General features: G+C 45.2%; 2 protein-coding genes across 5 annotated transcripts; one reads left to right on the forward strand and one right to left on the reverse strand.

Moving 5' to 3' along the window:
- Positions 1–347: 347 nt before the first annotated feature.
- On the forward strand, positions 348–4,519 carry LOC120808868 (transmembrane protein 168). Of its 2 annotated transcripts, XM_040162115.2 has the most exons (4): positions 348–1,891; positions 2,021–2,163; positions 2,834–3,108; positions 3,312–4,519. In XM_040162115.2, the coding sequence occupies exons 1-4, from the start codon at positions 761–763 to the stop codon at positions 3,860–3,862; spliced, it is 2,100 nt and encodes a 699-aa protein (XP_040018049.2). In that variant the 5' UTR covers positions 348–760; the 3' UTR covers positions 3,863–4,519. The 2 variants fall into 2 exon arrangements, with proteins under 2 accessions (XP_040018049.2, XP_040018048.2); XM_040162114.2 differs by having other exon boundaries at positions 348–2,163.
- A 723-nt stretch (positions 4,520–5,242) lies between these two features.
- Positions 5,243–20,749, reverse strand: ptdss2 (phosphatidylserine synthase 2). 3 transcript variants are annotated; one of them, XM_040162904.2, is made up of 13 exons: positions 19,991–20,749; positions 19,019–19,395; positions 15,871–15,972; positions 13,930–14,012; positions 11,805–11,872; positions 11,067–11,201; positions 10,617–10,667; positions 10,191–10,304; positions 9,146–9,264; positions 8,901–9,015; positions 8,590–8,735; positions 7,971–8,156; positions 5,243–7,296 (listed from the first exon to the last, which is right to left on the reverse strand). In XM_040162904.2, the coding sequence occupies exons 2-13, from the start codon at positions 19,231–19,233 to the stop codon at positions 7,143–7,145; spliced, it is 1,488 nt and encodes a 495-aa protein (XP_040018838.1). In that variant the 5' UTR covers positions 19,234–19,395; positions 19,991–20,749; the 3' UTR covers positions 5,243–7,142. The 3 variants fall into 3 exon arrangements, with proteins under 3 accessions (XP_040018838.1, XP_077939074.1, XP_077939075.1); XM_078082948.1 differs by having other exon boundaries at positions 19,879–20,239; XM_078082949.1 differs by having other exon boundaries at positions 20,032–20,067.
- Positions 20,750–22,759: the final 2,010 nt, after the last annotated feature.

Consider the following 22,759-nt stretch of genomic DNA (forward strand, 5'->3'; position numbering starts at 1 on the left):
ACACTTCAAATACTGCTTATGGAGTTTGAGAGGATCACCCCTTACATTTGGTAAGGGGTGAGATTGCTGTTATACTACTCACTGGAGTAGTAGACCTTCACCGTACGGCTATTTTTACACTGAATCACGATCAATGTATTTTCTTCTAAATATTTAAATGATGACTTCTGAATGAAGGATTGTCTATTTATCCATATTCCTGCCCTGTTTCCCACTTACACTATATTTTACCGCTTGGACATGGATAAACTCCAGAGCTACAGCAGGTCATAGGTCACCTTCAGACTGTTACTCACTCAGATGGGGAACTTGAGCCCTAAATAAACACATGAGTAAATCTTAAGGTTGAAAATATTTCTATTAACCGGTTTGTGTTCACACTGGCGAAGCTGTTTTGACCCTTCGGACTCGCCGTAGCGGGCGAAAGCAGACGTCGTCATGGCGCCTGTCAAACCGAAACTTTAGATGCGACAAACTTTCTCGCGAAATGTATTTCACTGTACCGACAGAGTTCCAGACGCGCTGAATCCGCATCGGACGAAATGAACACAACGTAAATAATCAACATGGAACTATTTCTGCGCGCTGACTTTCACCCGTAGAAAAAAGAAGTGTAGCCAAGCTAACGTTAGCTACACTTTCAACAAGTAGTTAGCTATTAACGTTATAGTTATTTAACTAGCTCGGCCTCGGCGGATTCCAAATATGAAATCGACTATAGCTCTTTAACTAACGTGTCTCCGTTTCCCCCCCGACGAAGATGTGTCGTTTTCTACGCTACTGTGTCAGTCACTGCCTTCGCGCGACGCTGACGCGGGTCACGGAGCTCCACAGAGCGATGGGCATGCGCTCGTCCGCCCGGTGGCTCGGCTACCTGTCCCGGCTCGTCCTGCTGGTCGCGCTGTGTTTGGGGCTCTACGCCCGGTGGGAGAGGACCGCGCAGACCGCTCCCCTGGTCGTCCTCGTTTTGACTCTGCTCTTCCTCGGCGCGGCGGGCGTAACGCACTTCTACTTCAGCGCGGAGCGGCTCAGCCTCCGTCTCCTCCACCTGCTGTTCGGTCTCCTGCTGGGGCTCCAGTGCTTACTCGACGGCGCGGCTCCGGAGAGCGACGCGACGGCGCAGGCGGCCAACCACCTGCTGGCGGCCAGCGCGGCAGTGGGGGCTCTGTGCGCGCTGCTGGAGCGACTGTTCGGCCGCGCCACGTACCGCCCCGCCTTCCTCACCTCGGCGGAGGGCCTGGAGCTGCTCGGCTTCGCCGGCGCGGCGTGGCTCGCCGTGGAGTCGCCGAGCGTGCCGGTGCTGGTGGCGGCGCTGGCCGCGCTGCTGGTGGCCCTCCGGATGAAGGTCCTCCTGGCTCTTCCCATCCTGGTCTGCTTCGTTGTCGTCGCCGCCGTGTGGATCTTCGAGCCTCCGAACATCTCCGGCAACCCTTTGGCCCTCGCCTGCTTCTTCATCCGGCTAGTGTGCGACCCGCTGCTGGATCTCTACTTCAGCGGACTCTCCGTGACCGAGCGGTGGCAGCCGCTCCTGGCGCGGGACGGCCCGTGGCGGAAGCTGTCGCTGCTCCCTCACGTGATGCTGGAGGTGACCTTCGTCATCGTGGCCGCTCAGAGGCTGAGCGACCTGGACCGGTGGTACCTGCGGATCCCGGGCTTTGTGTTCTGCGTTTTCTGGTGGGCCGTGAGCCAAGTGGTGTTCGTCCACACGGTGTGGAGCTTTCACACCAAGCTCAGTGAATGCCAGACGCTGTGCTTGTCCCAGGGGTCAGGGGTCAGCGGCCTGAACAAGGTTATGGCCTCAAAGGGCATGAGACTTTTCTGCCTCTTCGCCGAACGCCCGGTAACGGTCTTGATGATCTCAACTATTGCTGTGGCAGCAGTTGGTTGGCAGGTATGGGAAAGCTGGGAAGCGCGTAATCATGTCTTAAGATTTTCCACAATCCACAAAAAAATAAGTAATGGTGTAAAATGTTGCCACTTCCTCCTCGGCACCTCTTTGATGATGATGCGTGCTCTGCAGGCCTCCAGCAGCCTCTTCCTGAGCATCCTGCTGCTCGTCCTGCCTCTGCAGTCTCTGTTTCAGGGGCTTTTCCACGAGCTGGGGGACAGCCTGGGAGGAACCTGCGTGGGCTACGCGGTGGTCATCCCCACCTTCTTCTGCAGGTAGTGTTCAAACTGGGCCGCGTGTATGAGGATCCCCAGCTGGAGACGGTTAATCGTATTATTCTTGATGTTTGTTGGGTCCCACGAGGACCATGGTTAATATGACCCATGGTTAATATGACCCATGGTTAATATGACCCATGGTTAATATGACCCATGGTTAATATGACCCATGGTTAATATGACCCATGGTTAATATGACCCATGGTTAATATGACCCATGGTTAATATGACCCATGGTTAATATGTTGTGAGCAGGGAAATATGTGAACGTCAATAATTGAACCCAAAGAGTTGTAAATAATTGGGAAATCCGTTTAAGCTGCGTGTCCAGAATCAGAAGCCACTTATTGTCACGTATGTTACACATACTGGAATTTGACATGATGGGTGGTACAATAAAAGGAGACAATATAATTAAAAGACTAAAATGAGAAAAAGTGTGCAATTAACAATATAAACAGCTACGCGTGTTAGGAGACGTTTTAGCCCAAATCCAGTATTTAAACCAAATGTATTAAAAGGCTAAGAAATTCATGTCCATTTAACCAAATGAATAATAATAATAATTTGAGATATTCAGCTTTTGGGACGGCGTCCTAGTACAGCTTGCAATAGAGGACGTCCAGTAGCTGGACTGACCCTCGTGTGCTTTCATCTCGCCCCCCAGTCTGGAGGGCCAGCCCACGCTGCTGCCCCCGGGCCAGGTGCAGGAGCTGAGCGAGCGCTCCATGGGCATGCTGAACAGCGTCCAGCGCTTCTTCGCCCACCACTTCATCGAGTCCTTCGGCTGCGACTACTCCACCACCGGAGTGACCCGGGAGGCCCTGCGGGCCAAGATCCAGTCCTTCTTTGAGCTGCGCACGGCGGACGGACCTCGCCACGACACCTACGTCATCTTCTACAGCGGCCACAGCCACCACTCCGGGGAGTGGGCCCTGGCAGGTGAGGGGGGATTAGTATCTTCTAAATGGTCATTTCAAAGTTAATGACGCTGGATTGGGGGAGATATATTTTTGATATTCCATACTAAGCCTTTTTCGTTTTTGTGGCACATCTTTACTATGGCAGTTTTCTTTTTTTGTCACCTCACAATTGGATATTATTGTATATTTTATTCTATTTTGAACCCGCGTGTTCATCGGCAGGAGGAGACACCCTCAGCCTGGATCAGATCCTGGAGTGGTGGAAACAGACCAATGGCTGCTTCCGCTCCCGCCTCATCTTTGTGCTCGACTGTAACCACTCCTCGCCGTGGGTGGATGAGGTGAAGAAGGCGGAGGGTCTGTATGTGGCGGTGCAGGCGGCCACGCTCTCTCTGGTGACGGATGTCGAGCAGCAGGAGCCCCCGCAGCTCGGAGACTTCACCTCTCAGTGGGTGGAGTACAACTGCAACTCTAGCAGCCACATCCAGTGGTCGGAGAGGGCCCGGTCCGTCTCGGCCACCTACGGCGTCTCCAGGTACTGGAGCGACTACACGCTGCCCCTGCCGACAGGAAGCTACCTCAGCAACTACTGGAGGATGCACTTCCCCCGGATGATCGGGCCTCTAGTCCCGGTTAGCGAGGGCCGGTTCGACGGTTTCAGCGGGCGGGGGCTCTGCAGCGTCCCCCTGCGATATCTCAAGAGACTCAAACTAACCTGGTTTCCACCAGCGGTCCTGGACACTGGGCAAGGCTTCAAACTAGTGCGCTCGTAGAAATGATCACTATATGATGACTTTTTCTGGGAAAAGCTTCTGGTTTGTTAACGTATTTCAGCACCAGATTTTGTATTTTCTCAATGTTTCTATTAATGTGTGTTAATAAGCATCAATGTTAATTGTTGCATCATTTACTGTTACAAATGTTCTTGTGCCTTTTAATGTAAAATCACCAAAGTACCTTCAGCTGGTCAGGCTGTATATATATTTTTAGTTTGTTTTACCTTTAACAAAAGTGACATTGGTACAGTTTCAGAGGAAGAGCTCAGGCATAAATCCTAAACAAATATTCTTTTTTACAGGCATGTTATAGCATTTGTATTTTGGCCCTGAAATGATTCCTCTTCCAGCCAGCAGCACTACGCGTGTCCCACTCCAAGCTTTCAGTATATTCAGTGCACCTTGTCTTCTAACAGCATCCTGGGATGCTTTTAGTTCTTGCAATGATCTCCAGCTGCTTCAGGGAGTCCAGAGAGTTTAAACTGCTGACGATTGCACTATACACAAGTATGTGTGACTCATAGTATTTATGTCATAATGAAATGCATCACATGAAGAGCCATTTTGTTCCTGGTGTTGATCAGTTTACGGCGTTATGCGGGATTCTTCTGGTGAAAGGATTGAAACTATGCAATAAAGGAGACGTGAATTAAATGGGCCCCTCGTGGTTATATTCTTAAATAAAAATCGGTTATTTCATGTTTGGGGACTACGACAACAAATTGATTTAACAAAGCAATAAAGGTACAAGAGGCAGTACTTTATTGTCCAATAATGTAACAGTTCGGGGTGTTAGGCAGGATAAAGTACTGCCTCAAGTACCTTAAACTAGTTGTAGCCACCAAAGGTTGTGTATCTCGTCGTAGTAGACAAATAGTCCCCGTACGTGCACGTAAACAGCATCTCATTCATCCACATCGCTCATGACGCCACCTGAATTGTCGGCTTGTGAAAGCTCTCGTTGCCCCAAACTGATCATTTGTGGTGTTTGATCTTTTTTCGTCACCGAGCTAAAAGCTGAAACATCAACTAACAATCCAAGTGTTACTGAACGCTCGGGTCAATGTGAACAGCAACTACTTTATCGCTGAATAACGCACCCCCTCTGGCTCACTCACAACGCTGAATACAAAATTCAGTTTATCAACTTTTTAACGCACCCCCCTTTTGAGGAATACTTAAGTGGAAATTGTGGTTCCAGCGTTTTATGACCATCTTCTTTTGCCTAAGAAGTCTGCTTCATTAGAACATTTGTTCGCATGGTTACAGAAAATATACATTGATACACACATATGCAAACATTTTTGGGGGGTTTTGGATGCATTTGACTTGAGCACCTTACGACTTTGCAGTCACACAAAACTCAAGCACAGTAGATTCAGGTTTTCAGCTCATTTTATTGAAAACATTATAAAATGATGGTGCAGCAGCATATTTCAGTTTTCAAGATCTTTATGAAGTTCACATTGATGACCGTTGTCAAGGAGACAAGAACAGAACAGCTATCACTTCCATGTAGTTGCAGGTGAAGATACACTGAACCCTAAAACACACTAAAGGAAAAGGTCCCTTTTCTTACGACTGGTTCATTAACGAGGTACATTTATGAATGTCAGCTTTCAGAGCTGAAATTCCTGTCTTGGGTTGTTCTAGGCGGGGACACGGGGACACGGGGACAGCCTTCATCCAAGAGAGGAGATAACTTCCTGAACATCTACCAAGTACACGTGCAAACTGAGTACGCACTGCACAGCCTAACAAGTACACACGGACTTGTCAGCCTGGCTCACATGTACATTTGCATTAAAAAAAATGGGATGAAGCTGCAACTGTTAGTCGGGTCGAGATTCGCAGAAATGGCAAACTTTGGTTCGGTGTTTACGGCAAAAACTGACAATGAACTAATAATAATAATAATAATAATAATGAAATAATGAACACAACCTCTCGTTGGAACACGAGATTCTGCCGGGTTAAATTCACACACTAATCGATACATTTTGTCTGCCTAGTTCACAACGGGGAGACTTGCAGCTAGATTCACTGATGTCGTCGGCTGAGCCTCTGGGACAGACATTTACAGCCACTAGACCTCAACAGGACAAAGACTAAAGACAGCTTCCTCTGGGTTTAGGGGACAGAGAACAGCCAATCGGAATGGAACAAGCGGTCCAGAACAACCAGACCTTTTTTTTTTAGCATTCCGTAAAGCTTAAAACATCTTAAACTGCATCTATGGATTATTTATTATTACCGTTACATTAAACACGTCTAGATTATAAAAAGTCCCAAAAGAAATAGACATTGACTTCACGATTTACAAGTTGTCACATCAAAGCTGGTCGATGCGGCTCGACATTTAACAGCTTTGTAAGCAAAGACCACCGAGATGATTCAATGTATCGAGGATTTTAAACACAAATAAATGAAGTTTTCTAATCATTCATTTTTTAGAGGGAAAATAAAAGATGTGCTTTTCCGTCATGAGCCGCTGGCCTCGATTAGAGGTTAGACTTGTGTGGCTTTAGCTGGATCTTAGCTTTGGAGCTGGACCCCCCCCACCCCCTTCTGATGACACGCCTGTTTTTAAAATAAAATTCAAGAATGAAATAATAAAAAGAAAAAAGCATCTGGCATTAAGAATATTAAATTCACTGTCTGGTGTGATTCGGCTCGCCACGATCATTTGTTCTATAAGTGTGATTGTCACAAACATGCTCATTAGCATTTCACAAAAAGGAAATGAGAGTACAAGTTAGTGTTTCTAATCGATTTACCCAGAATAAATCACAATACAATAGGAAAACATTGAAAACGACCCCGTGGGTCGAGTATGATCAGCAGGTAAGTAACTAGAATAAGGTACATCTGCACTGGAAGTCGTTGTGGAGGAGAGGACGGCTTTGGACAGTCAGACTGAGCGAGGGTCAAACCCACAGAACACAGACCATTTACACGCCTGTGACGCAACTAAGAAAAGAATTCATCGTCAGTCAAAAGTGGATTTGCTTCCCTGCGACCCTTCCAGCTACTTTCCATCTCTTTGCACGCGACACTTTGTCAACCCGACGTCCACAAACGGACTGTTTGAAACGCATGTGTGATTCCTCGAATGAGAATGAGGTAAATCCCTGTAGTCTGTTGAATGACCACATCACGTAGGCAAAAAAAAAGTCACCACAGCACACACGTGTCCATGGGTTTGGCTTTACGTCGGCCTTTTTGTCACCAATGTCCTTCAGTCGTCTCTTTTTGTCCCCTCCCTCCCTCTCACCCCTCAGGACTTCCTCATCCGCACCGTCTCCGAGCTGCCGTTCAGTTTGCTCCGCCCGGATGGAGTGGACGTGCTGCCGTTGCCCAGAGGACGGTCCCGGTCCGCGGGGACTTCCTGGTTGCGTTGGCGGGTCTCTTTGTAACGGAGCGTGATGTCACTGTGAGAAGATTATAGGAAAGATTCTTAATCGAAAATCAGCTTTTGTGACCAGATTCTGTTCGTCCTCATTGAAGTCAAAAGGATCTGAAGGACGTTGTCTTTTCATTTGTTGAAGTAACTCAGATATGTATCCAGGGGGGAGTAATTATACCACAGCGTGCCCTGGTTGTCATGCCAACAGGCACGTAGTGCGTGTGTGAGCTCCTGCAACACAAGCAGACGGTCCTCTGCACCACGCACACGTTAATGACTGCAACCAAGACTAAAACTGATAAAGACGACAAAATTCACTACAGCGGAAAAACAAAGAGGTGCCATGCGGGAGGAAGGAGCCGTGTGAAGTGACACGCGTGTCGTCTGGAGGGTCCCAAAGATCTTCTGAATACAACTATGGATCCAAGCAGTGAGGTGTTGGAGGGAGAAGGAAACAGAATGGACTAAACCTACAACACCAGACATTTCTGCTGAGCATGGGGGGGGGGGGGGCAATGCTAATTAGACCATTTTTAATGAAACTTAATTGACATTGTGATTAAACTATTTTTTTGTTTAACAGCGGACGAAGAATCAATGGCTATTTAGTTCATCGCTCAGATGAGTCAGTTGAATCATTTCTGCACAGTAGCTTTGTACCTCCACCCCCTCTGCATAGGAACCCATCCCACTTCTCACCGGATGAAGAAGCGCCACAGGGTCCAGATGACGATGAGGAAGATTCCCAGGAACCAGCACTGCGTGACCACAAAGGGGATGGGCAGCATGATGGTGTTGGGATCGTACTTGACCACGATGAGGAACTCAGTCACTGTGATCGCTGCCACCAGCCACGCCTGCTGGCCGAGCTTCTTGTGGAACTTCCTGCCATGAAAAATGACCAAAAGAGGTTGTTATGGAGAAGTGATATGACTGTTGGGATGTTTTTACCGTGTGGAGGTAAGAACACACAGTACACATGGCAGAATAGTAGCGCTCGGCTACTCGGTTACACACCTGCAGAAAAAGACAATAGTATGCATGCAAATAAAAATGAAATAGCTCATCTGAAAGCAGCAGCACAGAAGCCATCAGATATGACGAAGCTGCTTGGATCCAACACTTTGAGTACAGCCGGCATTTGTACCCCCCAGAAGACATTCGCCGAAAAATATTACACTCAAGTAAATGGCAACGAGCTCCCGAGTGTCTGTTATGAATCAGCATTGAAGACACCGTGTGGTGGAAAGCCTTTATTCAATTACCCCCCCCCCCCCCCCCCCCCCAGCCCCCTCAGCTTCATCTAGCTGCTACTCACGGGTCGTCCATGAAGTCGTAGATTTCCCTCATGGCGACGCCTCCTACGTTGACGAAGAAGACCAGTCGCAGCAGCACCAGGTAGTGCTCAGGAGGCATCCACAACACGAACTTCAGGTAGAAGGTGTTCAGCTCCGCCAGGAGGAACTGGGAACGGTCGACATGGAAGGAAGTTTGCGTCAACTCGGGAGCACTGAGAATGAACTGTAGCGAGCGGCTCGTCTCTTATGGCCACCACCATTTGTTTGAGAATATCTTTATTTGTGGGGAGCTTTTTCACTTTTTACATTGCAATGCCAGGATATTTCCTACCATGAAGATGATGCCCAACACAGCCAGCCAGCGACGAAGGTTTGAAGCGGGCTTCCACTCAAACTTCACCCAGCTGTAGGGAGTGAACTGGAACGCCATTCGCTTTATCTTCCCCCTGGGAGACGCGGCGGAGGAGATGCGGTTAGAAACAGAGGAACATTACATCTTACATCCGTCACACACGTGTGTGCAGTTAAGTTAATTGTTGTGGTTTCAGTCCTATGAGAGCAGGTTGATGGTCGTACTTGTATGTAGGAATGTTCCACAGGCCCTGCCACTGGTAGGGCTTCATGGATAACCAGGCCAGGGCCTTCATGCCACAGTAGATCCCCAGACCGTTACACAGCAACACGTCCATGATCCACTACGGAGAGACGACACCGTTACCAATAACACAAGCGACGCAGGTCTGCTAGATGGAAGCTTTTCTTCTGGCTTAGTTCTGTTGCAGACCTGTACACACCCCGGTGGGTGGTGACATTAGAATAGAATCCCAGCATTGAATGTGGTTTGAAGCACCGTAGCTTTCATGTTCACAATTAATGTAAAAGACACACAATGTAGTAGGTTACATTAATTCATATTTACTGTTAATAGGCAGTTGTTTGTGAAACATCGTCGCACCTCAGTCTAACTAATGTGTTTACTAATCTTCTTTAATATCCCACTACTGTCTCGCTTTATGGCTTTAAACTAAAGCCTCTTATCTTTCACACAAATGACCACTTTAATTGCTGTGATAAATCTGAGTAGCAGATTTGCAGAATAATAAGCAGCCTGCGGATACTAGAGAAATAACAAAACGCCTCATCAAAGACACTGCTCCAAATTGTGCCTTCAGCAGCTCAGAAGTACGGTCACCTTTGCCACCTCGGAGAATCTCAGTATGCGGCGAGACGTTGACCAAACAGCTCGTAAAGAAGGCAAAAGCTGCGCTGCAGACATACGGAAGGATTTATAGGCCTTGGTTCACTTTACAGTGACGTCTGCAGGTCCTGTCTGTTCTCACTGGGACTCAGCAGCAGCACGTTCATTCCCAACGGCCTGCAGATTCTGTTCGCTGGTGCACTTTACTTTTTAATTCTTAGTTTAGAGATATTTTTAACTTTAACTTTTATTCCTTTATTTTAAACTAACCCATAGCCTTATATTTGATTCCTCGTGCACTGTCTTGTACTGTCTGCTGTTATGCACCAACTGCCAAGTCAAATTCCTCGTATGTCCGATATATTATGGCAATAAATGTTTCCTGATTCCTGAGGTAAAACGGCCAGAGACATTTGTACGTACGTGGTCCCACCAGCACTCTGAGAAGTTGGGTAGCTGGTGCTCCAGGCTGTATTCCAGGAACTCGAACATCACACTGATTATCATGCACATCCACCAATCGCGAATCATCAGAGTCTGAGGATGAAAACACAGCAAAAGGGGGAGGCGGAGTGGGTGGGGATGAATGGTGTGGAGCGGGAGGTCAGCGAGATGCCGTACAGAGAGAAACTTCTTCCATTGCAGACGCAACAGAGCACACCAGCAGCATAGGAATCAGCCAACAAATTACACATGTGGGGGGATTTAATGATTAGTGAGTTTTGCAGTGCAACGTATGTAAATGTGTCTAATCTGTAACCAAGAGACAGTTGGTTCCCGAGCTGACGAGACCGACTGCTGCTGTGCCTTTCATGTGACGCAGTCCTGTTGAGCCTTCTCCAGTCATACCTTGATGTACCATCCCAGGAAGTGAGCTGGAACAAAGCCATCCATCTTGTCCTGTGGAGACAAACCAACATGGTGGTTTAACAAGGTCATCTTCTTTCAGTAGATTTAAAATCTACACCCTTTCCAAGTGAGTTCAGGTTGTCCAAAATAGTCTACAACTCAATATATGGCAGATGTACTTCATTATATAATATATATATATTTTTTTGCATCCATGGGGGGAGTGTGGGGGTGGGAGAAGGCCCGGTTCTACTGACGGGATTTGATCTGCATCAGACACAAGCTTCTGAAACCAGCCTGCACGCAGCCAAACACTAACAGTTTGTGTGTGTTTGCATGAGAGATACACAAAAAGGTGAAAGGGGGGGGGTGGGGGGGGTAGAAGGCTGCCACACTATATGAGATCCAGGTCCTCCTCCTTTTCAGTACTAAGTGACAACATCTTCTTACCCAGATGTTGTGGAAGGGGTCGGTGGTGTTGCCCGGGTCGTACATAAGGCAGTTTCCTCCATAGTCCCGCTCCGGGAGGGGAACCCCAAGCTTGGGGTCGATGTACTTCATGAACTGTCGGCCATCGTGCACCGTCTGCATATCAGGAAAGGAGAAGAGAAACCATCATGGGTGCTTAATCCCGCTGAGGAGGAGCGCTTATTGAGGCACGGAGTCATAATGAGCCTGAAAGGCAGATGTGGATATTTCCATCATGGGTTGCTATGATGATATATGTCAGAGAAAACTGACATATTAAGACAACTGCTGTAATATAATCATAATGTCAGTAGTTACAACAGAACAATAACAATGTGCAACACAACAATTCACAGGATAGCTTATTTACAATGTTTGTACACAAATGGAAAAAACATCCAATATCACACTCTCTACATTGAGTGTTTATTATTATTATTATTTTATATTTATTATATTATACAGCCTTGAAGCATATTAGTTTGTTGTTTTCATGGAGAGATTAATCAAGCTACACGTTTCATTTTCCTTGCAGGCGTAAAGAAGGCAGATGGCTTAAGTATCACTCTAGTCACTAAGACAAGTTAGTTAACTGTATTGCTGCTTTACACGGCCTGGCTCAGTGACATTTCAATTAAACTTAAGAGGCTTCCAGGGTTCCAAATGTGGATAAGAGATATAAAAAAAAAAGCAGTGTTTCAATATAATCATCACACCCACCTGGAAGAGGATGAAGATGAGGAACAGCTCGTACACGACAGTGACACAAAGCCAGAACCTCCAGTAAGCTGGATAGGGGAAAAAAACACACACACATTCCAGCTTGTTAATATTTGATTTAACTTGTCACAATCATCTCAGACGGGCCCAGGATGCTGCAGTGGCCTTACAAAATAGATAGCAAAGATAGCAGAAGGGGAGGCCAATAACGCGTGAGAGATGCAGCCAATGGCACCGCTTCCATCCAGTGAGTCAGACCATCTGGGAACGAATAGTTTTTATTTAAAAAGGGGGCGTTTAAAGGTTAGGTTCAACAATTCAAATAGCATCCGAGTGATTCTGTCCACACAGACCTTGTTGACTGTTTGGTTATGCAAGAGTGAGGAATTCCTGATTACATAAATGATACAGCAGTTTTCAACAATTGGGTGAAACAGTCAGAGATAATCTGGTGTCCATTAAAGTTCAGATTGGTTATTCGTTATTGGCTGTGTTAAAAGTATAAAGCCATCACAGCAGTAGAGTGCAATCAGTGACCCACAGAGGGATTCCATCTCATTTCGAGTGAGTCTTTGGTGGTTTCCCTCACAAGATGCCGGTTGTAAACCCTGAAGGCCCTTTGGCTACTTTCCCATAGTACAAACATGTGGATTGCAGCACAACTACAGCGAGCTGAACAACAACTAAAGCCACTTGGCCAGCTCAACGGGTCAGCCAGTATGACGCCGTCAGTTAATATACACAAACACCACCATAAACAAAAGGAGACGCCGACAAGGCACAAGTAATAACAGCAGCAGCGCCACTTTACGCCTTCAACGTGACTGTGTCTCCATCTGACCCCCCCACACCCTGTTGTCTTCCTTCCATCCTTCCCCTCTGAGTCAGTGGGAACACGTTGTGTGATACAAGAGATGCATTTTTTGCATGGCTGACCTGGTTAAAAATCTAAATAGCAAACAACTTTTATGAACTGCCCTTTTATAAATAGCACCAACTCTTTATAGAAGGAACAGTGCGTCACATGTAGGGGGATCAATTGGACAATACGGAATACAATATCATTATAGCATAGTTACGGTTGTTTTATCACCTGAAAAAAATAAGGGCTGTTTTTTTTCTACATCACAGAAGAGTCGGGCATGTTTCTACGGTAACCTAGAGTGGACAAACCGGAAAGCTGCACACTCAATAACTACTTACTATTCCTCATTTGTCCTTTCTCCAAACACACAACCTGAGAGAAATTAAGTCATCGCTGCTGGCGACAACTTGGCAACAGCTCGCCAGGTCTGTCTGAAATGAGCACTAGAGCGCTATTTATTCACGCTTCTGCTCCTATTCATGCATTCAAGGTGGCCATACGTTTCCCGTTGCAACTATTTACTGAGCACTACGGCCCTTAAGCCAGTAAACAGGTCATCAATAGTGACGACGATTTTCTTGTTTACTTTGTTGTCTGAGGGATCTTGCCAGGAAAACACTGCACCTCCTTTCATTCATCCAGATGTCACCTCCATTCTGACGCTTACATTTAGCTAGTCATTGATAGATACTTTATTGATCCCTCAAGAGGGAAGTTTTGGTATCACAGCAGCATGTACAGGGAAGAAAATAGAATAAAACGATACACATTATATACAATATAATAATATAGAAATATTAAATTATTAGATTAAATTAAATAAACTAAAACTGAAACAAAAGAATAACCTTTCAAAAGAGACAATAATAATAATTTGTAAAAGGAGAAGAGGAAGAGCAGCAACATCACAGCAGTACAGGGTTATTATTGTCATTAAAATCATTTTGCAGATTGATTCCCTTCACTTAGAGGAGCTTCATGTTACATGGAATTCTAAAATGTTGCTATTGATTGAATTAGTGGCAATGGCTCTCAGGTACTCTTACCCTTGTACACATCATAGGAACGGAGTAACAAATAATGCAGCATTAAAAAGACTCCACACTTAATGTAGTGGAAAAATATATTTTCAATATCTCAGTAATCAGGTGTTCTTAAGGCATGTAATAAAAATACCTACTCTAATTCAGAGACTTTGAACGTGCTTTGCACAAGGTGTGTGTGCATGGAATGGTGAGGATGAAATGCTGCCTTTCCTACCTGGGTGTGGTCTGGTAAATGGTCCATCTTTGGCTTGTGTCACTCCAAAACAGAGAAACACCAGGATGCTTGCCACAATCCCCCTAGAAGCGCACACAGAAAAATACAATTATTAATAATAACTATCATGAATACACTGGGGTAGATAACTAAACACAGCAGGAGTTATGTGCTAGCTGAAGAATGAAATCGTTAAACTGCATAATGAACTACCTTATGATTAAACAAAATGCATAATTTGATAAAAATCTGAAACTCTCAATACTATAAAATTGGCAGGATGCATTGTACTGGATTATTTTAATAGAATTTGATGTCTGTGCTTCCAACACACCTTACAACCAGTTCTACAGGATCTTCTGGACAGATGTTTTGGCAAATGTGAAATACAGTGTTATCTGGATGTCTACAAGACACGTGCCAATGGGCGCTCTTCATACACAAAGAACAACCTTTTTTTGCCCATAAAATGAAAACTATTCAAAGCCATGAGAAAAACATCTGTGATGTCAGCGGTCGAAACAGCAATGAATGGGTCACAATTTCATTTGGTGACCGTGGATTATTGGTCCCCATTAGAATCAAACAAGCACACCAGGAACAGGGGGGGCTCAGCAGCTCAACACACTATATCACAAGTGTGTATTTTTAAGTAGGTGGGAAAGTGAGTTCATGTGTCCAAATGAGTGTATCCCAGTGTGTACATGACTGGATCTGTGTGCGTCCTTCTGCTGGGAAGAAGCTCAAAGGGTCTTCTTCTTCTGGGCCAGAGGAGGCCCAGACACAACGAGTGAGTAAATCCAGGGCAGTTCTAAAATCAAGTAACAATTTCTGACCAAAATGAATGAATTCCAATGTAGTGCATTAATCAAAGGATTTACTGGTGCTTTTAAAATGCTCACGATGAGTCTCGAGTTGCTGACCGACTTGAGGGACTAAAGAGAACCATCCCATTTTCCAAAACCCTGCTCTGAAGAATTAGAAGAAAAGCCACTTGAGCTTTCCTCTACAAATCAATTACACAAACAAACAAGCAGTAACGACCCACAACTTTGTGGTGATATTTGTCACGCTAGTGACCGAAATACCACCCACAGGATAAACTGGTATGGTGACTCATTTGCTGTATTAGACATAGTGACGCCATTTGTTTTTTGAATACATTCTGCAGAAACCAGTCCGTACTTTTGACAGCGAGACACTTCAAAGTGCATCTTTTTAGTACAATGCAACACTAACAAGGGAACCGGAATCACTCTTCAGGTTTGCTGCACTCGTTAAAGTCTTTATGGTTCACTACATTTAACTTTAGTTTTTAACTGGGTTGCTTCTTTGACTGCGGTGAAAGATTAAGGGCATAAAACACACTCTCCAAATCAAGTCTAATGGTGAGCCGACATTCAGGCTCTTCCTTGTCGTGGTCATCGGGGCTGAATTTATCTGTGAGAAAGCTACACGTGTCCTCAGAAGAGGGCACGCTCTGTTCAAGGTGAATGCTAATGACGCAGGTTGAGGAGTTCAGCACCTCGCCCATGTGGACTCGGCGGTGGGGCTTTGTGCTCAAAACGAAGGTGCTTATTAGCTGGTTTTAGTATGTGAACCATGCACCGGATTTCCAAAGTCATGACACACACACACACACACACACACACACACACACACACACACACACACACACACACACACACACACACACACACACACACACACACACACACACACACACACACACACAAAATGGGAAAATTGTTTGAAATGGGAGGAAAAGTAGTCGATTCGTGGTTATGAGGGGCAGGAAATTGAAAACCCAGCCGGATTCAAAATTAAAACAAAGCGTGACGCTGATTGCTAATAGAACAAGTTGTGATGAACTAGCTATCTAAAAGTCTCCAAGGATTTTCTTTGGGCAGCCAGTGGAAGTGCCGAGCGCGGCCTACTGACCTCTTTGTGTTGTAGGCCGTGTCCTGGGGGGTCTCTTCCAACAGCGTGACGTAGACCAGAGCACAGGTCAAAATGAAAAGCACTGTCACAGTGTGGGCTCGCCTGCAATAAAAAAGGAGAGAAGAAGCAAAGAAAGGGATAGTAATAACATTTATAAAAGAGGAACATGACCTCTGCAGAGGAAAGAAAAGATCAGCTAACCAATATCTGACATGAAAACAATGTATGTGCACTGTAAATTAGAGCTTTTACACATTGTCTCTAATGATCAGAAGTAAACATAATGACTGGAGATGACATAAAAGTCCATCAGTTGAAACCATCTGAAATGGGGTTACTTCAGCTGAAAATAGTTACACAAAAAAAAAAAAATGAATTTTAAGTATCAGTTCAGAAATGTCCTCTCTTCAATGGAGGAAGTCAAACTCAGCCTTTGTATCTGGTGGCCGTGAAAGCATCAGCCCCAACGTAGACACGTTGAACTGGTGTTTGATGGCTGTGATGCTGGCCACAGACCCACACCACCCACGTGAAGCAAACTGTGGCCTTCGCAGTTGCAGTTAGAAGCTACAATGGTTACAATTAAAAAAGGGGTGAAGTGTTAATCCTCCGTGACAAAAACATGAACTATTGAATGGACCATCCCAGGAATTACCAAATGGGCAGGAAGGATTTGGGGCAAGCTGACAATGAAACGACGGAAAAAATAGGGGTAGGAAGAGAAAGTGAGTGTGGGAAATGGCCCAAATCTTCAATGCATATACGTTTGGAGACAGTTGTCTCTTTTTGCTGTATGTTTCTCAGCCTCTTTGGATTTTTTTCCAGGATTTTAAAATAAAAACAGCAGCTGTAATCTTAGCCTAGCAGTTCATCAAGGTGGCCAAGCGATGCATAAACAATACACTGTGTCCCCAAGGCATGATGAGTAACATTCGACTGACAGCTTCTTTGACAATGCGGTCAAAAAGTTATATCAGAATGGACACCAGTCTTATTATTCAAAAGTACCCGATATAGCAATAAAGCTGAGGTTTAAAATACACGGAGACGGCGTGCCAGGAGTCATGAGCGTTGTGTCCCTGTTCCTGACTCGACCCGTTTTGGCAGCAGACACAAGGGAGGGCCCGACTGCTCTCTTGCCTGACAACCACACCACCGAGGAAACAGACGCAGCGGGAATGGCGCGACTCGGAGGCCGGCTACGCTTAAATCGACCACGCCGGTTGAGGATGAACATCCAGATAAAACAGACAACTGGTAAAAACAGTGAAGAAACCAAATGATGTCTCAAAATAGTTAGATAGTATTACTTTGCCCCCAAAAAAGAAAACAACCTTGTTGTCAAAGAAGTGTCAGTTTAATATATTTGTACCGCGGAGGGCTCCAGTTTCCACAATCTCCATTTGCAATAACTCACAAGTTCACTGGCCTGACCCTTAACATTAATACCTGTCATGAGCTGTGGTGTTACTACTCTAAACTTTACCAACACATTTCCAAGACACTGAGTAGTCCCTGTGCATAAAGACTGAGAACTGAAGTGTGTGGGCAGCAATGCTATTTAGGGAAAGATCTAGCACAAAATGTTGTGTCATCAGACTGACTATTTAAGGCTCCATTTTATCCATGCTATTCCTCTTTTTCTCAATAAAAGCACTGCCCTACTTCCCTAAAGCCTGTGCTAATCAGGAAGACTGCATGCCACGTTGTTACCTTCCAAAACCAAGAGCAGCTCCCACCATCAACAAACAGCTTGTGTCCATACCTCTGGCACTAGGGAGACTCCCACAACACAGCCAATGAGCTTCTTCACTGACGCTGATCAGAAATGTACCACAAAACAAACCAATACCGCCATCCTGACCTTGACCCCGATGCTGTTGTGTGGTTTATTCCCATTTGAGTAAACCACATTGAGTTGTGAAAGAAAGGCCGTATTGTTTTAATTTGAGGTAGAGGTTGGCCAGACAAAATATTTTTAAAAACGCCAAATGTACTTTTTTTTCATGACATGATGACAAGAAGCCGAAGATGCTACACGTGTTGAGTAAAATGCACTCTTTACTTATGTGCAATATTAACCCATAGAGATCCATCACCATGCACACAGTTTCAAGCTGACCACAAGGCTAACAGCTACATTCTTCCTGATCAGGTCTTGATTTGTACCAGACTGGGAGTACCGACCAACCACTGTGAGGCCAAATTCCTTACCAGCCAACACGACAATTGCATGCAGTGTTAACCAAAGCACATCAAATTTGGACTAACCTGACCTAGTCAGTGCAGATCATTAGAGAGTTTCTACACTATATCTACATATTAAAGAGCTCCAGTTAAAGTCTCCAGTATTAGACAGACATATACACGTTAAGGCAATGACATTTTGTTGTTAAAGTTTCTCTTGGAGAAACTTTAACAACAACATGACTCTGCCATGGTATCCAATCAGTCGTACTGCCCCTTGCTTTCCACACATAGCAGAGACGAGACACATACACACTTACATATTCCTGGAGAGACAGGTCGAAGGGCCATGGTGGCTAAACATTAAAAGGCGGCTGTAGAGCAGAACGTCCCTTTATTCCAGAATAGCCCCAACACCTGCATCCTGGTAACGTGCTCCGTCTGGCCCGGTGCATTTGTGTCAGTGGGCTCGTGCAGAACTCACTCCTTCAGTTTACCGCATGCACAGAATATCTGTCTCGACTTCAAACCCGGCGTGGATCAGTTTCTGCTGAAGGTGCAGGCTGGGATATTGGCTATTGGCTTGTGAACAACAAGCTCCGCGCGGGGATGTGCAATGTAAGCATCCATATAAGCACACCACTCTCTATAACTGACACCTCGTGGATCTTGGGGAGTCCTTCCTATCATTTTACATTTGAAAAATGTCACCCGGACACATTTCAGCTGGACTAACCATTTAAACCCCTGTATATTTAAAGATTTGGAACAAGGTCACCGTTTTTTTTGGGGGGGGGGGATTAACATAGGTCCCTTGGGCCTGTCTTTCAGTTCACCTTGAAGGCCGAACGAATCTTTTCTGTCTTTCATATTTCTGCAGGAGCTGTGATCCTGGTGTCTTTTGTTACAGCGCTGCGCCCTCACGTCACAAGCCGTTTGCCTGCTGGACAAAAGCACTCACCAGAAAAAGGTGTTGGTCCCGTCGTCGTAGACCTCGCACTCGGTGTTCCTCCGATGCATGCCCTCCCTGGAGGTCTGCTTCATCGCGTTAGCCTTGAGAAGGGCGCTCTGACTGGGACAGTCCGGCTCCAACGAAGCGTTACCGCCGGACACGGATGTGGCGCACTTGCCGGTAGCGTTGACCGCGGCGCTCCTCTTCGACTCGGGCTTGGTCATCGCCCCCCACCAACCCACCTCCACCCAGCAGCACCACCACCACCACCACCAGCCCCCTCGGCTGCTTTTAAAGAGATACTGTGCGGGGTACGCGGATTATCACCGGCTCCCGTGCAGAGTCATCCGCGTGTCAGCCCCACCCAAAGGTAGAACACCGGCATCCTGGGGTTTAGTCAGAGGAGGATTAACGTTAATATCACCGCACTCACAAGACTGAATAACCTGAAAAGCCCGTCCCGCGGTTGTAGTAGCGGTCGCCTCGCGACCATCACAGTATGTGACTACACACGTGCAGTTAACGTTAGATAAGACCTGTTCTCTGACAGTCTATTTATATCACCGCATCTATACCAAACTAGAAGGGCGACACGGCGGACGAGCCGTGCGTAACGCGTCTTAAATAAATCACAGCAGCTACACCGCGATCCGCGCGAGGCTAACCGCGTTAGCTCTGTGAGCGTTAGCCGGCTAGCCGCGACTATTCCCCGTTCAGTTGCATTAGCTAACGTTAACAGGGCTAAATTAACGGACAGGCTCGTTAACGATTGACGTAAAGCAACGAGTCACCAGTGTGACACTTAAGTGTCAAATTGTCCTTACATTACCTACGCGTGGTGTCCCCACCGTTAAGCTAACATTACGTACCACGTTGCGTTTATGGGATTAACGTAACTAAGTGGAGTCCAGATGAAGCTCGTGAGCCGCTAACGTTACATCAGTGCGAACAAATGGGGCAAAAGCCTGAAATCCGTTTTACCAGTAGAGGGACGAAGCATTAAGAGGTAAACAAGATCATACTCCGCCTGGTGACTGTCTGACACAGTTGCAACTGAAAGCCAAACCTCACTACCACCAGGCTCACGTCACATGCCCGTCGAGCACATTTAGCATCAAGCTAATGGTAGCGACGACACCGTATCCGGTCTATTTTCTGCACAATAAAAGACGCCCTTAAAGTCGGACGTATAAATTACATTATTCTGGAATCACAACGTTTAGCTCAGAGGTTCAACATATGTTACTTTCCTTAGTTATGGTGTAAGGATCGCGTGACCCATCTGGCGGGTTTAGCTGAGGTTTAGCCGTTCAAACGATTTGGTTATGAGTAAATTCTGACGCTTCGGATACATACAAAATAACACCACAACCCTTTTGCAGTTTTATCGGCAACCTGCTAAAATATGTGAACAAAAGTCGTGTCATCCTGTTTTCGATAATGTGCACGTAGTCACTTCCGTTTAGCACACGCCTCATCAGTCGCCATAAACCACAATAATAATAAAAAGGTGTCACCACCGTTATGTCACTCTTAACCGATCCGAGTCCAAGATAAATATATATTCTGTACTCAAGCATTTTCACGACTTAATACTTTTACTAAACTGCATCGCAATAGAAATATGTTCACATTTTACTCATATATACCCTTGGCCTATTGGTGATTAGTTTTAAGTTGTACTTTCAATAACTGTTAATCAAACAGCGACTCTGCCACTGACGTCACTGTGATTGTGACAGAGTGCACGTGCTTTTCAGACACTGATTTGGGTTCTTCTTTGCTAAACGCTTTGGTTAACCCTTTGAGTTCATTTTATGTCTAATACCAGTTTGTGACATTTTGAAATGCATGTTTACACACATGATGTGCAGCTAAAAATCAGCAAGAGGCATGAAGGAGAGTATAGTATATCTTAAAAGTCTTATCTGAGCGAGAACATTAAAAGAGCTATTTTAACTAAACTACGTCAAAATGAGTTTAAAGAACTTGTCACAGGCATGTTTTTGCTAAAACATTAACCTACTGGATGATTGATTAAAAACTGTTGGGAAATGGACCAGCCGGTGTAAAAAATGCGGTTTAAAAGAGCGGTTGCCTTTTTACCGACAAAAGGAATTAAGGAAAATACCCCATGAATGATTTGTTTTTTTAAGGATACAACAATTTTCTTTTTTTCAAGAGGCTTTTTCAGTTCTACGTTAGTTGAACAATAAAAGAACAATAGTACGTTCTAAAAAAGAAGGTGATAGCAGCTGCCATTTATCAGAATATCTTTAAGGTTTAAAAAAAGAAAACCAAAAGGAGTCCACAAAGCCAGAGTGTATGGTAATAATACATCTAGAATGAAGCATGATTTTATATAAATCAAAGATAATACACAGTTCTTTATTAGTTCTTTGTTGCTGGCACTACACATGTTATTTTATGAAACATGCATCAAATCAACTCCTCTGATAACACATTGCTTTACATCCACAAACATGCATGTGGATTGAGCCATCATGGAGTCCGTCCTCTGCTCCTCCATCAGCGTCTGGTACAAAACCTGTTTGTGCCCCTTCCATCTGGCAGGAGGCTGAGGTCCATCAGGACTAAGACCTCCCGCCACACCAACAGTTTCTTCCCGTCGGCAGTCGGGCTCATCAACAGAGCCGGTCCCCCACTGACTGACTATAACACTCCACCGGTCACTCCCCTTCACACTGCACATGTCACTTTAACTGTAATTCATCACTGTCATTTTTCACTTTGTCGTCACTCGTCACTTTGTCACTTGTTCGATAGTGCACTTTATTTTTTAATATTTTGTAACTTTTTTAATATTTTTAATTTTTAACTTTAACTTTATTCCCTTGTTTTATACTAACCCATAGCCTTATTCTACTAACCCCATTGCATTAGCATTTCATTTTATTTTATTACTTGTGCACTGCTGTCTTGTTGTCTATTGTTACACTGTCTACTGTCACGCACCAACCGCCAAGACAAATTCCTTGTATGTTTGACATATTTTGGCAATAAATGTTTCCTGATTCCTGATTGATTCAGATCAGATATTTCAAATTTCCCTTTTAGATATTCTGTCTTTTTTTAATAAATGAGCCTCAAATGTCAATTCATCTGATGACATAATGCAACAATTGTGTATTTTCTATATTACATTACATGTCATTTAGCGGATGCTTTTATCCAAAGCGACGTACAATACGTGCATTCAACCATAGCTATAGCTGTTTGTTGGGAAAAGGGCTGTTTCTGTAAGGTCTAATGGGATTCCGAAACACATAATTGCTATAAACAGCAGCTAACTCGTTCAGGAAATCACTCAAGGGTTCAAAACGACGGCAACTTCAAGCGTGAGTGCAGCCTGCAGAGATAAGTGTTGTATAGGTGGAGCATGTGGTTGTGGGGTCAAATTACCATTCATCTTTCTTTTGAAGGCGGCCTGTGGTGATGCCCGCAGCCCATTTTTAAAATCAGAAGGATGAGTTTCTTCAGACGAGGTGGGAGGGGAGCCAGACAGGGGGAGGGGGGTGTCTTTTGTAGCAAACCGGGCTTAAGGGTAAAGGTAGGTTTTCTATGTGAATAAAAACATGTAGGTCATTAATGGAACGTTGCCTTCGGCCCCTGTCAGTCAAGTTGAGCCATGTGAGGTGTGTGTGTGTGGCTGTTTGGAGATAAAAGAATCATATTGCTGCATTTGTCAGAGAGAGGCAGGCCGGAGGACATCACTCTAGTTGACTGATT

The sequence above is a fragment of the Gasterosteus aculeatus genome, chromosome X (assembly GCF_964276395.1).
Source record: "Gasterosteus aculeatus chromosome X, fGasAcu3.hap1.1, whole genome shotgun sequence".
In the NCBI taxonomy this organism is placed as follows: domain Eukaryota; kingdom Metazoa; phylum Chordata; class Actinopteri; order Perciformes; family Gasterosteidae; genus Gasterosteus; species Gasterosteus aculeatus.